The sequence below is a fragment of the Anomalospiza imberbis genome, chromosome 1, assembly GCF_031753505.1.
Source record: "Anomalospiza imberbis isolate Cuckoo-Finch-1a 21T00152 chromosome 1, ASM3175350v1, whole genome shotgun sequence".
Taxonomy (NCBI): Eukaryota; Metazoa; Chordata; class Aves; order Passeriformes; family Viduidae; genus Anomalospiza; species Anomalospiza imberbis.
In genome coordinates, this window is record NC_089681.1 from 33,748,951 (window position 1) to 33,767,037 (window position 18,087).

At 39.0% G+C, this 18,087-nt stretch overlaps 1 protein-coding gene across 2 annotated transcripts in view; it reads left to right on the forward strand.

The window, feature by feature from the left end:
• The window catches only part of SLCO5A1 (solute carrier organic anion transporter family member 5A1), a 67,876-nt gene extending 52,714 nt beyond the window's left edge, over nucleotides 1-15,162 (forward strand). For both annotated transcript variants that reach the window (XM_068187027.1, XM_068187022.1), the window contains exons 7-10: nucleotides 5,945-6,104; nucleotides 9,720-9,961; nucleotides 13,155-13,219; nucleotides 14,451-15,162. In XM_068187027.1, the coding sequence (XP_068043128.1) occupies nucleotides 5,945-6,104; nucleotides 9,720-9,961; nucleotides 13,155-13,219; nucleotides 14,451-14,896 (913 nt within the window). In that variant the 3' untranslated portion in view covers nucleotides 14,897-15,162. The remainder of the gene's footprint in view (nucleotides 1-5,944; nucleotides 6,105-9,719; nucleotides 9,962-13,154; nucleotides 13,220-14,450) is intronic.
• The last annotated feature ends 2,925 nt before the right edge of the window (nucleotides 15,163-18,087 follow it).

Genomic DNA, 18,087 nt, shown 5'->3' on the forward strand with positions numbered 1-18,087 from the left:
GCAGAGATAAAGTCCACATTTATTATCAAAATGATAGTAAAAAAGCAGCACTACACATAAATTAATCTTGAATATCTGATATGGTAAGCATTCTCTTAATTCTTATAATCAATCATTTGATAGTTTCAAATAATTTACTTAGTAGGCAACTCTTTAACTCAGACATCAAAGAATGTTGTTGGCCATGGAATTAAAAAAGCATGTTTATATTTTGAATTTAATAAAGCACATAATTCATTCCCTACTTCAACTGTAGTGCAGTGTAGGGATGTCAAAGCCAGTTCAATGGGCAAGACTGGACAGGGAAAGCAGCAGAGCTGCCTGGTTTGGGATAAATGTACTGCATGATGCTCTACCCTAACATAGCATTGCCAGGTCTGATATCTGGACCTACCTGCACTGGCACCAACCCAGAGATCTCAGATGCATTGGGCAGTGTAGACATACCCTGCAGGATAATTTCTGGACAAATATGTTCATTTCTACTGTTTATTTTTTAAACATTTAAGCATGCAGCTTTTTCTTTAGTGAACTGAGCCCTAAACCACTACAAAGGAGAGAGGTGAAGTGGGTTTCAGTTAACAGAGAAGTTATGTGCATACCAGTACTCAGAAAAGTAGGCAGTGACATTTCATAATTCAGTATGTTTTGTAACTCAGTATTTTTCTAACTGTACCAGCTGCAAAGAAGTGAATGGGACCTGGAGGCACGCACAGATTAGAATATATTAGAAAGGATTTTCTGCTGTTTTATGTTGGGCACAAACAGTTTTGCTGTTGCTGGCATGTCATCAGCATTTCTGTTCTCAGGAAGATCAAGGGCACCTCTGTATTATACATCTCAGCATTTCAGAACCTATTGCTCTGTGCCCCAGCCTTGTTCTGAGGGTGTGTTTGATGTTTGAATTGCAGTGTAAGGAACCTTATGTCAAACCACAATATGGCATCCCTTCTCTTGCACCATAACAGCATCCAGGTAGGCAGTCCTGAATGAGTGAATGGTCTGGACAAGAGTCCAGATGACTTTCAAGTATTTCTAAGGAGGGAAGCTCCACAGCCTCCCTGGGCAACCTGTGTCACTACCCAGTCACCTTCACAGTGAAAACTGTTTCCTGGTGTTTGTAGGGAACCTCCTGTGTTACAGTGTGTGCCCAGTGCCTCTGATCCTGGCACTGGGCAGCACTGAAAAGAGCCTGGCTCTGTCTCCTTTGCATCATCCCTTCACATATTTACAGGCATTGATGAAATCCCCCTGAGCCTTTTCCAGGCTAAACAGTCTCAGCTCTCTCAGTTTTTCCTTAGACAACAGATGCTCCAGTCCTTCCATCACCTTAGTGGACTTTTACTGGTCTCTCTCCAGTACATCCATGTCTGTCTTTTATTGAGGAGCCCACAACTGAGCCCAGCACTGCAGGTGTGGCCTCACCAGCACTGAACAAAAGGGAAATAGCAGAGATCAGCTGATTAGGTTTTTTTCAGACCTGTCTCTTGCATGTATTGTCGTATAAGGCAGTTAAAACAGCCTCCATGGTGAGCTTACTCATAGTGACAGATTCCTGGATTAGTTCAGTTCCATCTCTCACATTTCTGATATGTAATGAATCAACACAGACTCTTTTTGATTACTTTGTGGTGTTTTGGTGCAAGTAAAGTTTAGTTAGTGTGCAATTGGCTTACTGAGGTATTTCACATAAAAATATTTACATTCTTCCTCTTGTATCACCAGTGTATGTTTCTGTTATTCTTGTATCTATTTCAGTGCAATCAGCCAGTGGTATCCCTTAACTTGAAAGCAGTGACTAATTGGATCAGAACAATAACAACAAAGAAGGAATCCAGCTAACACAGTGAGAGTGTCCCTTGTTTGACAGCTATACAAAAATTGCATCATTGCTGCAATTCCAGCTGCTTGCCAACAAGGAGACTGCAGATTTCTGCCATCCAGAATGTCCTTCAATACCAAACCAAAAATACTGCTATCAAATTAAGATAATCCTTTTTATCATATAGCCCAATATTAATATTATAGAAACTATGTGGTGAGGTTGTCTCCTTCTCTTTGTATTTTCTCGGTCCTGTAGGTTACTACAGTGATATCAATAAAACCATGTGTGAAATCAATAATTTGTTTAGATGTTACTAAAATATATTTTGACTTCCTTTTTTTTTAAACTGCATTTCATTTAAATTGTAGCCTTGTGGGAAGAGGGTCCACTTTTCTTTACCCAATATGTTCATTGACTGCCACTACAGTGATGTTTCAGTCCAAGGCTGAGAATGTGAAAAATAACAGGTCACAGCTCAAAAAACTCAGGCAATAAATCTCATTTTATATTTTCCCTTTTCTCACTTTACTCCTGTACCATAAACCTTCCCTGGAGTAAAAGCTGGAGAGAAAAAAATGACTTACTAAAACATGTTAGAAACTAGAGTCCTTTACACTGTTAGTCACATCTAATAAAGGTCTCCTCTTTATCAGCTTTACTAGCATTGTGTCATGGAGACACAGAACAGTCTCCCTGAGAAGTGAAGAAATGCAGTTTGGCAGATGGGATTCTGGATTTTGTCCTAGCACATGTTTAGTGAACTTGTAGTTGAATCTTGTTAATGGAAGGAGCAGCATCATTGTTTGTAATTGAAAGAATAGTTCAGGAAGTGTTGTCATTTGGGGCTGGTTTCTATTTGTGTGCCTTGTGCATGACTGGTGTCCTTGGCAGCTCAGGTGCAGCAGTGTTGCATGTTGGCAGTATCTGCACCTGCTGAAGCAAGCAGAGTAGCTCTTTCTCAGACATCCCATGTTTCTACAGCAGCTGCTGCATTGAGACTAGGCTGCTTTTCCCACAGATCAGCTCATGAGCAGGATGTACTAGCTTTGGTGCAATTTCCCTAAGAACCTGCTCTGAATGGTTGGTGCAGCTAAATCTGTGATGTGCTGTAATTCAGGGATAAATGCTTTGTTTTCCTTTGTGGAGAGTAGGCAGCCTTCCAGTGCCAGAAGTCAGGATTAGTAGAGTGCTTTGGTTCAGCTTACTTCTAGAAAAATGCATACCTTCAGGAAAAAAAGATTCCTTCCTGAATGAAGTGTTCAAGAAATCTGTTGTAGTATGTGCTGTATGGTTGATCCTATGTGATGAAAATGGGATTACACAGACACATGTTAGTAGAGATTTCATGTCTCCAGCATCTGAAACTCCTTCATCCTTCATTTGTTTCCCACCACTGAAAGAGGATTGAAGAGTGAAGGTAATGAAGATGAAAGCATGAGCCTTTTACAACTATCTGATAATGAACTTTTGGGAATGCAGTTAATAGATGATTTTGTGTATTGCATGTTCTTGAAAGGATAAAAAAAACCCAAACCTCTCTGTGTGCAAGGTATTTGCTCTAAGCAACAAAAAGAAATTCCTCAAATAAGCCTTACAGTGATATGCTGAGGACAAAAGGTGGTGAAAGCTGGAGAGACAGGGCTTGCAGTAACTTGTTATTAATTTGAGCGTATTTGTTTTGTGTATCTCTAAAATTAAGTCGCCTTCCAGAACAAACAAAAAAATGCGCCTGAGATTAAATTATCACAGTGGTCTCAGTTCAGTTTCCAGTTTCATGTTTCTCATTTCTTGCATGCCTGATTTCATTCACCTTTTTTTTTAAGCTGATTCCTAACCTCTGTGTCATGGTAATGTTTAGCAGTGCAGCTGAAGCTTACATAGCTGAAGTTAGCTATGTTAGCAGAGTAAGATGGGGAATGGGTTGTCCTGCCTGTGGAACCCTACCTATCTGTTCCTGAGAAGGGTTTTAGGTGGTGGAGGGTTAAGAGAGAAGAATTTGTGCTGCAGGGTGAGAGAGGTTGGAGAGTGGAACTAGAGTCGTGCTTTTCCTGGCAGTCTGGGCTGTCCCTGGACCTAGTTCTGTGCAGTGTGGCAAAGCCCTGTTGTCTATAGGAACACGGTACAAGGTTCTCCCAGGCAGATTGTGGAGTCTCTTCTTATGCCAAGTATTGTCCCATCTGGGACATTCAGCTCAGCAGGCTAACTAAGATTTCGTAAAACTCCAAAAATGCTGCCTGTTCTGTTGGTATGAAAAGCTTTTGTCACTGTGCTGCTGAAATTTGTATGTTCCCGAGGAATGTTTCGATGATTTGGTGTTTTGTTCCATTGGAGAAAAAGTTCTGTTGAGAGATTACTGGAACAATCTGCCCGTTGCTATGTGATGTGTTGCTGGATACTGCTTACTGAAATCCAGCAGGATATAATATGACGAATTTCAGCTGATAGCTGAGAAGGTGACAGAACCACTACCAGTCCTGGATATTTGACTTCCTGCTCAAGCTGCAACTTGTTTCTAAAAGTGTACCTTATTTGTTTATGGAGCAAGAAACAAAACTCTTAAGAAAGGTATCCAACTAGACCATAAAGTGTAAAGTATATCCAAGAGCTAAATTTGGGAATCTGATTTTTGTGATCAGTAGACAGTCAATAAATATTTGAAAGCTACTTAGTGATATTTACTTGTCTGCAGAAGTGCACAGCTGGGAAGACAAGCATATTCAGCAAAAGCAAATAGTGGTGTATAAATACGAGAAAACCAGTCAAACTGAGTCATGACTCTGAGCAGCAGTCATGCTACTGAGTGCCACTAACAACAGGAGGTGAGGTGGTGCACAGCAGAGGTGACAGTTGCTGTGTGCAGAAAGGCTCCTGAGCCAAGCCTCTGGTCTAGTCAGGGGTAGAAGATGGGAACAGAAAAACTTTGCTGGTGGTCCCTAGGGTAGCTGGGATGCAGTAAATCTGCTGCTAGTTGTTTATCTTCACACTGGCCTTGCCCACACGTCACAGACATGAAGACAAGGCAACAGCAGCCCTTGTGAGGCTCTGCAGCCACGGCAGTCTGTGAGCAAGTGTACAGGATCTTGAGGATGCAGCCACAAACCCAATCCAGATTCTGTTCAGCTCCTGCCTGGCTGAGGAGGTGCTGAAATTCCCTGGGTATCTACTGATCTGCTGAAGAGCAGAGGTACTTGAGGTAGTTTTAAACAGCAGTAGCCATTGAGCAGTACTGAGAGAAAGACAGAACAAGACAGAGTAGTTAATTCAGTATTACACTGTAGTGCCCAGTGTGGAGTGGTTGTGCATTCCTGTGTAATTCTCAGACATTAGTATAGTTACCAATTCTCAAGGACAACTGAAGTGAAGTAAGCTACTGTTTGCATTTTGGCCAAAGCACTCAAAGACCAAGCATAGATTTATGTAGTTTTAGGGAGCCGTGTAGGTGCAGGTGTTGAAGCTGTCTTCACTCAAAGATGGGCAAGAAGCATTTGAAATATGTCCAAATCCATAAAGGATTTAGGCTTTGGCCACATTTTGGGGAATTGTCTAGGGAAGCAGAGGGGTGATTCATTTACAGACATTTAGTAAAAGCACAGCAGTCTTTCAGATGTAGAGAGCTTCCTGTAAATTTCACATATTTGTAATACATAAGTCATACAAGCATTGTTTTCTGAACAGCTCATGGTATGTAGGAGAAGATGCCTATTAGTTCACATTAATTCATAGAATCCTCACATCTTGTTGCTGAATCTTTCATTAGTAATCAACAAGAAATTACTGCAGCTTAGAATAAACATATAAAATAGTGATGTCTTACTTCATAGAGGAAAAAAAAAAAAAAAACAGGGGAAAAATACACCCAGCCAAATATGATACAAATTTTAAACTTTGGTATTGTTTCTTTTATTGTGTTTTTAGTTGATGGCAAGGATGATCTCCGTTTTCTTCTATATTTTTCTTCTATATGTTTAAGTCATACATATAACCTAGAGGTAACACAACCTTTGTCTTATAATCAACTCCTAGTTCCAGAGTTAATGAGTAGGATGTTTGCTCCCTCTGTACAGGAGAATATGGATATCTGTGTGTGCTCTACTAGCATGTTCTTTTTCCTTTCTTCAGTCCCACTCTTGCCATGGCCCACAGGAATCTGACTGGAAGCTGTAATGTTAACTGTGGATGTAAGATTCATGAGTACGAGCCTGTCTGTGGATCAGATGGAATAACATATTTTAATCCTTGCCTAGCTGGCTGCATCGGTGGTGGAAACCACAGCACAGGGGTAAGTGCTTCACCCACTATCCACACACAACCCCTGAGTATCCCCTTGGGACCGGTGCAGATAGGAGACTTCTCTGTTCCTTGTTCAAGCATCCCTCCTCTGAGCTTCAGAGAAGTTTTCTGCAGGTGACTTGTCCATCTCTGAGCCTTTCCATGATTTGAAAGACTGGCAATGCTGTTACTGCATGGTGCTAACCCACTTCCCTTAGTTATATACCAGTTTAAGGCACAAGTTCATTTGTACTAAGTGAATCCTCCAGCTGAGTGAGTGCAAATGCCATGGGATAGGAGGGGCTGGTGTTTCCCATACAGACCCCAAAGACCCTGGTGGCAGTGACCTGCATGCCTGCTGTTCCTACAGGGCTTGGAGAGGGTACCTTGGGTCAGTGTCATCTAACTCAGCTTTCTGCCAACATAGGCAGCCATATCAAACTGTCTTTCTTCAAGCTCAGTCTCATCTTTTAGAGCAGTTTGGGTTTTTTCGTGACTCCCTCTCTGAATTGAAGGAAGAACTTAATTCTTCAGGTAGTTGGAAGTGTTTTAAACTCATGTTTAAATTTAGTTAGCATTTGTTTAAAGTCATTGGTGCTTGTGTCAGCCTCATCATTTTGCCCAAGTAGCTCTTGCACCTGCACCAGTGCACTGATAGGTCTGTGGTTTGCCTGGCTAGGTAAAGACTGCCCATGTATTCTGCTCTTGTAAGACAGTTTGACCAGTCCCATGGCCTTTTTCTAAACCTCTTCCATGCTAAATCGAGGTTGGCATGTTAAAGCTCAAGTTAAAATATATTAATAATCCAGTTTCTTTCTTGGAAATTATTTGCTTGTTACAGTCCAGCATTCTAGTTATACTGAACTGGAGAAGGACATCCTGCTGGTAAAACCAAACCATGGAAATTTGGCAGTTTCCAAGAATGGGCACAAGAAGACAGTTGAAAAGTAGAATCTAACTTAAGTATCAACAGAGCATTATGGTCATATTAGTTTCTTAAAAAATGAACTCTTAAATTCTTCTGATACAGAACTATCCTTTAAAAAAGGATAATTAAGAAAGAAAAGAAGTAATGTAAACATTGATTTTCTTAGGGCTTGATTTTGCTTTCTAGAAAGCTTACTTGAAAAGTATCATTCTTCTAATTTGCAGTCGTGAGCCAGCCTGTGAAGCAGGAGGATGTTAGGTCCAGCACTATGTTTTCTCAGGTCACCTGGATAGTGGTCTAAAAAAGCATGTTCATACATAGATGCCAATGAGAGCAGATTAGTTTCCCTTTTTTATTTTTTGTTTTTGTTTAGATTATCTTGCTGGTTTTTAGTAGAAAATTGTTTTGACTGATTGGAAAAGCCTGCAGTGTGAGCCTGTGGTTACATTTCAGTGTCTGTATAATCTAATTTGTGCTTTCCTGGACCGAGACAGGCTTGGTCTTTGTTGCATTTCATCTGATATTGAACTGGCACTATTAATTTATTTAGTAGGGAAATACTCTGGAAGTGTATGCTCTACAGATTTTGAAATATGCTATTGCACCTTGTGGTTTAAGAAAAGATGCTTCATGGCCTGAAGTTTTGACTCAGTAGCTAATGGTGAATAGAACAGGGCTGACATTGCTTGGAAAAGGAACTTTTTTGGATTAAATAATACTTTTTGTATGGTGCTTTTAAAAACAAAAAAATGTAAGTTAGTGCCACTGTATAACACACAAAATGTTGCTAATGTATAATATTTGGATTTAAGTTCATAACACAGAGTGTTTTCAAAATTAACCATTTAAAAGTTCAAACTAAGAGGAAAGTATACCAGTGTACAGTTCATGCCCGTTTATATATATATATATATATATATTTATACATATATCTATTCCTATACTCTTAATATTTCTGTCCTGCTATGTCTGTCTTATTTAATACACAGACTTAGTTTCACTAGGGATGAATAAAGAGTGTGTCATAAAGAGGTCTAATTTCTGTAGGATTCCTATTTGGAATTTGTATTTGGAAGCAATGAAGAGTTTAGGGTGAGGTACTGTAGAAAGAAATCAGGTACTCATGTGATGTTAGAGTGAAGTGCTGCCTTGGGAAACCAGAATCTGTCATTGACTTTGTATCTAAGTGATGTTGGGCAAGTCAGTTAAACAGAACTTCTCTCCGTTGGTCATTAGTCTTGCATTCTTCATATTCTGGATGGTGAACATGAGCAACAAACAGAAGTGTCACTTTTAGATGGACTGCCTAAATCTGTATTTGAAGGCATGAAAATTTACATTTAGAATATATTTAGTTTGGTATAATGGAAAATGTTCTGACAAAAAGATTGCAGTTGTCTCAAATTAGTCACCCATGTTAGTGAAATCTTTGATCTGTTTCAGTTACTTAATTACAAAATAGAGATAACATCAATATCTCATAATTATTTTGAAGATAAATGACTCCTTTTTGAAAGAGTTAAGCTAAAATAGTGAGTTGCAGAAAATCCAAATGAAATATGAGTCCTTCCATCTTTGTAGTGGAATATACTTAGTCTGAGGGAAAAAAAAACTTAAGTCACATTTTGAAAATAGGAGGTAAAATACTGGATAAATAATAAAACTATTAAGATATTCAGCTACATCCCATGGGGAAAAAAGTGTGAGGCTACATGATGGCATGGATGCATATAAAGGTACACATTAAAACTGACAAACTGCCACGATTTGGATATGTCTTGATGTCTAAGTGCTTAAATTCATTATCTTAAGATGATTTCGTAACTTCTCTGCCTGTGTGGTCCAAGGTTTGATGAATGAAAAACTGAAACAGAAAGTTTGTTCCTGTAACATCACATAAGTCCTGGCCAGTTTCTTCTGTGGCACTGGAATATACTGCACACACCTTTGCCATACATCAGATGAAAACAGAAATGGCATGAAGTTGAAAGAAGGCTATTTCTGATTTAGCTCTTCCTCCCCTTGTTCAAATCACAGTCCTGTTTGCCTGTGAAATGCTACTTCTTTATTCAGCCTCTTCATCTTAATTTCATTCTCCTTGTCCATTCAGGAATCTCTCAGTGAGTCCTCCAGTCTCACTCTTTTAGTCTCTGCTTTCCCTTTATTCTCTGTTTTTGCTCCTGGCCAGATCTACACCCACATCCAGGTGGAGGGTCTTGAGCTTCAAGCATGAAGTGCAGCTTGTTACTCTGTGGCCAGATCTGGGCAGCCTTCCATTAACAAGGCAGAAGACACTGCCCGAATATGAAAGTCAGCAGCTTGCTGAATTTCAGAATATGGCATTTTCACTGCTGCCTGAAGAGTGTTTCCTCACATTTTTTGTGGTACAATAGAAACAATATTTTTCTCCAGCCTCCCTGTCAGAAGTGATGGAATTGTTTTGTCAATATTTCCCAAATATATTCCGGATTTTTTAAAATAAACTCAGACTAAATAAAGCAATGGAAAGGCAACCTCATCACAGAGAGTCCTGGCCAACTTTAAAATTCCTTGGAGATGTAACTTTGTGCTTGGGGTAATGATGCTCAAGGCAGAAGATTCTCTGAGAAGTACCACAGGACTGTTGTATGATGTCTCTTTGCAATGTCTTTCCAACGCATATTTTTCACATGGAAATGTTCTTTTTTGCTCTCCCAGGTCAGAAATTACACAGAATGTGCCTGTGTGCAGAGTCGCCAGGTGATCACTCCGCCGACAGTGGGCCAGCGCAGTCAGCTCCGGCTGGTGATTGTCAAAACCTACCTGAATGAGAACGGCTACGCTGTGTCTGGGAAGTGCGATCGAACCTGCAACACGCTCATCCCATTCCTCATATTTCTCTTCATTGTAACCCTTATAACAGCATGTGCCCAGCCATCAGCAGTCATAGTGACACTCAGGTGAGAACTCCGTGATGTTTCGTAAATATTTTTGCCATGCCCACTATCACCAGTGCCTGTGAAGCTTATCCTTAAAAAGTGAATAGGATCCTTCTGTAGCCTTAAAAAGAGAAAGGGCTGACAGGGATAGGGTGAAATCTGTTTGTATTTAGAATATATAATATTCTAAATCCACTTTAAGAAACATGAAGTGTGCAGTAAATTCCACGTGCTGTAAGGAGAAAACAAGCAAAGCATCATGGAAGAAAATGATCACTCTTGGAAAATTTTCAACTTTCTTAGAGCAATGGTCTGGATTTTCAAATGCAAATGAAAAAATTAAGTATTTAAAATTATCCTTTCCTCATTCTTAAAAATGCTTATTCCTGCCACATGCCTGGTTTTGAGTCTTCCTTTTTTATCTTCTCAAGAATTTTGAACTTGTACTGTAGTGGTGGTGTTATTGCCACTACTCTAAGAATAGAGAACAACAGAGCCTTTGTGGGAAAAAGGCAGTAGCATTTATTTGTCAATTTGAAAAAAAAAATGTGTTTTTGCATTGGCTTTTCCCATCTCTGCCATCTAGTTTGATAAACATAATCATTCCCTGTAACATCTTTGTCCATTTAAAACATAGTTCCTGTAAATATGGTCTACTGATAAAATAATTTTCTATTTGTTTAATCTATATTGCTGCTGTTTAAAGAGAAGGAGGAATTAGAGGAAAATTATATAATTATTTACTAGAATTTACAAAGCATACCCATAAGCATTGGTTCTGCTGGTAACAGGAGGACAAAGAATGGTTTAAAGATGTCTGTTTGGTTTGGGATCTGAAGCTGAAGAGCTCAGAGTTGAAGAAGAAAGTTCTTTTCAGATGAAAATGAGTTGGAAAATAAAAAATAGAACAAAATAGTTCAGTTGTAAGGGACCTACAATGAGCACAGAATCATAGAATCTGAAGGTGTTTGAAGGGACATAAAAAATTTCCTAGCTCCAACCTGCTGTCATGGACGGGGACACCTTTCCTAGACCGGTTGCTCAGAGCTCCATCCAGCCTGAACTTGAACTCTTCCAGGGATGGGGCATCCACCACTTCTCTGAGCAGTCTGTTCCAGTGCCTCACTGCCTCACAGTGAAAATTTTTCTCCTAATATATAATCTAAACCTACTCTCTTTCAGTTTGAAGCCACTGCCCCTTGTCCTGTCCCTACATGCTCTGGTAAATACTCTTGCTAATCATCCACTCCAACTGCCTGACCACTGCAGGACCGAGCAGAAATGAAAACCTGTTAGTGAGGGCATTGTCCAAACACTGACAAGCAGGAGGCATCAACCACCTCTCTAGGAAGCCTCTTCCAGTGTGTGAGGTACTTTTGAGAAGCACACCCAAAATGATCCAGATGCAAATGGACATCCTGTCCATGAGACCAGGTTAGAGCTGACTTGAAGTAAATCCCTACAAATGCTTGAAATGCTTGTGGTGTTCATGTCTGGTCTCAACACTAGCTGTTTAGCTGCATTAATTGCTAACATACAGACACCTTTTGTCCTGGTTTTGTGTAAAATCTGTCTTCAAACTGAGCTATTTTTAACATCAGTCTTGTGCCTTTTTTTTCTGTGAGAAGGGTCCTCCCAGCCAAGTAGGATTTCCTTCTGGTAGTGTTGTCTTTACAACTTTACTCTGATATTCTGGGACAAATTTAGGCCTCTCTAAAAATAGTAATAAGGGCAAATCTTTGTAATAGGTCATGGAACTTTGGAAAACATGAGACAGGTCGGGACTTAGTTTTGGTGTCCTTAGGCTCAGTTGTGAGCACAACCAAGAAACCCTCTGGCAGGAATCTTTGTCTCACCCCCTCCAAAGACAGGCACTCTTTTGCTGTCATTTTCTCAGCTCAAGTGGCTAAGGTTTCTGCAGGAGCCCACTGCTGGCACAAGGTGGAGTGTGCTGTGTCACATTGAGGAATTTTGCCTTCCAGTTTGGTTTTCAAAAAATCCACGGAATGGGTGTAAGGGTCACTGTTAGGACATTGAAGCCAGGCACTCGGGGCTGAGCACATCAGAATTCCAGCTGCTCAGCCTTACCTCAACTATTGTGCGCACAGCACCTTCATAATTCAGAGACTTCTGACTTTATTCCTTTATTCCTTCTGTGTCTGGATTTCCCACGTGTAAAATAATAGTAATATTTTTTAAAAATTGCCTTTGCATTGCAATTAGCAAAGGCAAGTGCAGATCAATATTGCAGTGAACTTCACAACAGTGAGGTACATTAGGGACATCTCCAACAGGATTTTGTAATGCTCAGTACATAAAATGGGGGCCCACACACATGGACAGTGACACCTGCTGTCCCATACCACATATTGTGCTTTGTGCATTGGTCAAAGATCTGTGGAGAACCAAAATAGGTTGGTTCTCCAATTTCTCAATTTCTTGACTTCAAAACTGGATTTTACAGCTGCATCCCTTTGACTGCAGACTTTTTGTGTGTTTTTATGGTCATTAATGTAATTAGAGGCTGTCTATCTTAAGACCTTTAGATTAAGAATTAAAAATATTTTAAAATCAGTAGATAATTTGTCATTTATGAAAATTATAGTTGCAGTGTGGAATTTTGTTACTTTGTATTTAGTCTTTGTAAGCTTGATATTTTTCCTTTGAAACCACTGGAAGTAATCTTGTATTACTTTAATTGAAAAGGTATTTAAAGAGACTGTGTTTGGATGTTTGTACTGGTATTTTTCTTAAAGTAACTCCAAAGTGCTTATGCTACACAAAGATTTGTTAAATTCAGAAATTGAGTCCAGCCTTCAACAATTTAGTTATCTATTAATTCTAATTTGCCTCAAAAATATGAAGAAAAATAAATTAATAAAAATAAAATAATAGAAAGGTATCTGAGAAGCCATAAACATTTGGTGTGGATTCTCTAAATTTCTTTAATTTGTTTGGATCAAATTCTTCAGGCCTCATACAGGTAAAGAAAAGTTCAAAAGGCATGACTGAGATTTTGATTAAACAGGTCCAGGAGGGGCTGGCTGTATTTTTTCCTAGTAGTAGGAGTTAACGATAGTAGAAGCTAAAGACAGGAAATTTAGACAAAGATTTTCTATAGCTGTGAAAAAAGCCATGAGTTAGAGCCAGAACATACCAGGATGATTATGGGTTATGACTGTTCCTTCACTGGAGTTTTCTGTTCACCTGCTAGGTCTGTGGAAGATGGGGAGAGACCCTTTGCACTAGGAATGCAGTTTGTTTTATTAAGAACTCTTGGTAAGTCTTACAGTAGCTCAGCATTTCCATAAAGGTCATGTTCATCTTAAATGCACCATAAAAGTATTAAAATGCCATAAATATGCAACTAATTGCTTGGCTAACTGTATTAGGAACCTAAAATTAATAACTTCTGAAAAGATTGCATCTGAAAATGTGGTTAATTCACTTTTTTAGGTTACTGACTTTCTAGAACAACATTGTTTCACAAAAAGATAAATTTTTACAGCTTCAAATTGTAGTTAAAATTAATAATTACTAAATATTATTTTAGAAGGATTTTTTAGCTTTCAAAAAACAGAATTCTGTTGCTTTCAGCAATAACAATAGTTTTTCTAATTTTTAAAATAAGCATTTGTTACTTAATGTCTTAATGTCTTCTAATATTATTTAATGTCTTTCAAGTGTTTCAAAGCAAAAATGGATAGATATTAAAAGTCTTTATTTTTCAAAGCATTCTCTTTCAAGCTCCTTAATTTCTAAAATCCTGCCCATAAAGAACACTCCAGGTGTTCCAGCTACTATGAAATACATGACTAGAGCAAGCAAGGTCTGTTCTAAGCAAAAAAGAGAAGCCCATAAAGATGCATCTTCAAGTTTTTTTGAGGAAGGATGTTTCAATCTCATCTTAAAGATGTTGTATTTCTGGAGAAAGCAGGAGCATTCATTGGACTGGCTGCATTTTTAGCTGCCTTAGAAGTTAAAGTCTGTTTCTTGGGAAGATCTATTCAAAAGGAAATTTATAATCTTAATGGTCTTACCCCTTACATCTATCTTCAAAAATATTTTGTGATCTTCAGTGCTTTTTCACCTTAATCTTAAAACAGCACCTTTCCCAGCTCATGGGCAAAGGATGTTCAGCAGGTAATGCTATGGAGATAATGTATTTCACCTTCTATCTACCTGACAACAAAATTGGATTTTTTTGTGGGGACACGTAGTTCAAGAAGAGCTGTTTTGGGAAAGCAGATTGTAGTATCTGTTGTAAGGTGCTGCTGCATTGGCTTCTTTCAGTTCTCTCCCATTTGTGGTAGGTTTCATGAGTGGGGTAAATAGTATTGGTGGGAAGATTGGCTGGCCAGTTTTCCATGTTCTACATTTCTTGTGAGAACAGCAGTGTAGAAATCTCAAAAATATTCAACCTACTCTCTTTGGCTGGGGCATATAGTTTCTTTAGAAGTTTTCCACAATATGCTAACACATATTATTTCTCTTGCTATTTTTGTTTCAGCTTACATTCCCACTCCAATTTATTTTGGGGCTGTTATTGACACCACGTGCATGCTTTGGCAACAGGATTGTGGTGTACAAGGATCTTGTTGGGAATACGATGTCACCTCGTTTCGTTTTGTCTACTTCGGGTTGGCAGCTGCTCTCAAGTTTGTGGGATTCTTTTTTATTTTCCTGGCCTGGTATTCCATAAAATGTAAAGAAGAACAACTGCAGAGACAGAGTTGGAGGGCTTCACCGGTGAACACTGTGAGTGAGATGGTTGGACAAGCTGGACCCCAACAAAACTATGCACGGACTAGATCCTGCCCTACCTTCAGTTCCCAAGGAGACATCAGTGTGGCACAAGGAATGAACTGCTTAGCACAGACCTACCCCGGCCCTTTTTCAGAAGCAATAAATTCCTCAAATAAAAATGCATTGCAAGAAGTCACTGTTGAGATATAAACCCATGGCTTGGTAATGTAATATTTAGTTTTGTTGGTTCACTTAGTTACGGCGCCTTGTAAAACACCTGTGCCTTCTATTTTTAATCTAAATGTAATGTGATAAAACCAACAAAGCTTGATGCAAACAACCATAATATGTTCCTGAGGGCTGGATACCTCAAACCAACCTGAGTTCTTATTTCTTCCCTCCCGACAATGGAGTTTTAAAAATTGTGTTTGTAATTACTTCAGATGTGCCCATTAAATGTCCGTGCTCTGATCTAATATCATTGTAAAGTTGAGGTGTTATGAACAGCAGAAGTCAGTGGAAGAGTGACAAAAACTCATATTGTTGATGTCTAGACTCACAGATTGCTTAAATGTATTGTCAACTTCGTATCCACAAATTGTATTTTTAAGAGATGAGTAATTACTGTGAGTTCTGCTACAAAGCACAACTGAACTTATTTAAACTATGCAACTTATTTGGATAATTGTATGTGCGGCAAATTAAGTTTAAAGCTTGCTTTTAAAGACATTACTGCAACTGAATTTGAAAGGGGCTATTTTCAGGTGTAATCATTAAATTAAAAAATAACATAAGGTTTAAAGTACTGTCAATAACATGTCAAGCCATACAAAAGTTACGCATCAGGTAATGTTTGCAAATGTTGAGTTGTAACATCTTTATCCTGTCAAAATGTGCATTAATTTTCACCTGATGGGATGTAGTCATTCTTCACAAAGTAGGTAGGATACTGTAATGCTTGAAGTAAAAAATTTCAGTATTGGTTTATAGTAACATTAAGGTGTAGGAATCATACACACATACCAGAGCAGATAAGTGCACATTTCTGCAGTGTTATTTGGGTGACTTACTAGCACCAAATCCATATTTTACTGAAGAAGAAAAGGTTATAGTTTGATAGGAAGTTTGGCTGTCCTTCAGAATTGCATGCCAGTGTAGCTCAGCTTCAGTGGGAAAGTCCCGAGGGAGAGGTAATGGCCTCATCTGGTGTCTGGGACCTGGCAGGTCCCTCGCAGCCAGTGGCAGCAGAGTTCAGGCTGCAGGAGTGAGAAGGGAAGCACCTCTGTGGGCTGCAAGAAACCTGCCCACCATGGTGCCAGCTAGGAGGCTCTCTCTGCACTCCTGGCACTGCCGAGACACTAAGCACCCTGACACCCAGGGCAGCTGGGAAGAGAGGCTGGCTCAGACCCTCTGGTTTCTGCCACACTTCTGCTTCTCCGGCTGCCCGGTGATGGGCAGGCTGGTGGGACAGGCCTGGAGGTCCTGGTTGTGTGGTGTGTCCCACACATATCTGTCTTTCCTTTTCTCAGCTTCACTGAAAGCTGCTGTGAAGGCAGAGAGCGAGTTTGTCTCTCCTTTGGCCCTCCGGGTGAAGAGCTAAGAATAGAAATTATCAGCAAGGGTGGACTCACAGGATGTGATGTGGCCTTTGTTTATTCCAAATTACTGTAGTGTGTTCTCTGCCTGGGAGATGCTGAAACTTTTTAATCAAATATGCTTGGCATTTCATTTCTTGCTCTGGAGGCTTTGTAGTGCCATGCTCATGAGGTACTAATGATGTCTCAAAGGGCAAAAAATTACGTCAGTTGGACACTGGGAAGTCAGGGCTGTATTGTGCCCTGCAGGAGAAGTCTTAGAAGTGTAGGAAATGAAAAAGCAGTCTTTTAAGAGGACTCAGTGATAGTCTGGTTTGGATTTTGCTGAGTGGAGAACTTGTGTGAAAATAAATAGGAAAGAGCAGAGCTTCTACATATTTTTGAACGGTTATTCCTGATTTAATTTTTCAATTTAGAACATGTATATTGATCAAACATTATATGGAACCAAGTCCTTGAAAATAAAGGCAGTACTCTCCTTGGAATCCATTGAATTGTCCAGGGAAGAGTAGATTTCCCTCTCTGCCTTTGCCAACTGCCTTTTGTCATCACCTGGATCTTCTTGACCAGCACATGGGACTACCCATGGGGCTGCTTATTTCAGAATGTGTCAGTCCATTTATGTAGTTTGTAACAATTCTTATTCCTGTCTGAAAACTCCAATTCTTCTACCCCAAACACAGAGGAATATTGTTTTGACCTCTTCCTACTATTCTGTCCATATTAACAGCCTTTTTCTTTTTTGGGTTAAGCCTGAGAATGTTTTCCTTTTATGCAGCCACCAGATACAGCATGTCCTCAGTTAGCACACACTTCCCGAGATAATTGGCTTCTATACTTCCTGTCCTGAGAAATAAATTTCCTTGGCTCAAAGGTGTTTGGTGTATATATATACACATATATATATATATATATATATATATACATATATGCATATATACATACACATATATATATACATATATATACATATACATATATATGTATATATATGTATATATTTATACATATATGTGTGTGTGTGTGTGTGTGTGTATTTGCTATAGGAGATCAGAATACATGATAAAAATGTTTCCTTTTGCTTCCGTTTCAAATACTTGTTGCACCAAGAAATTTCTACCATGGCGAAAATTGGCAAAGTAGTATGCCATAGTGTAATTGCAGCCCAGCCCTCGTCCATTTTTATCACTTCCCCATTTTAATCATCACAGGGAGAAGTGAAGAGTGACAATCTTTTAAAATACCTCAGGAACAGAGCATTTAGGGAATTTTAAAAGACCGAAGATTAATCATCTGTCCCGATCTCTTATGTTTCATGCCTTTTGTGCTTGAGTTCCATACAAAAACCAAGGAAGAGCAGATTAGGATTGTCAGGAACTAATGGCACTGATGCCAAAGAATGAGAGTGATAAAAGTGACACTTCTGCAGCTGCTGCTGTTTCTGAGCTTTGAAGGGATTTCAGAGCTTGTTGCAATGGAAACCATCTATTTTTTAGGATATCCTGACCCTTTTACTTCCAAGAACATTCATATTTCCTAAATGGTTGAAAAAGTGGAATGTAGAAAGAAAGATGTTAACTTTGGAAATACTGAAAAAGCCTTTTTTGCATACTTTCAATTTTAATTTTTAATTGGAAAATAAATTTTAATTTTTCTTTAAGTATCACATGCAAAACAAAATGTAATTCCTTACTTTTCAAACAAATTTTTCCCTGGTTTTGGGTATAGATAATTTTGGCAATGCAAATAAATTTCTATAAAATCAATTAAGTCAGTATCCTCTGAAAGAAAGAAAAGCCAAACACT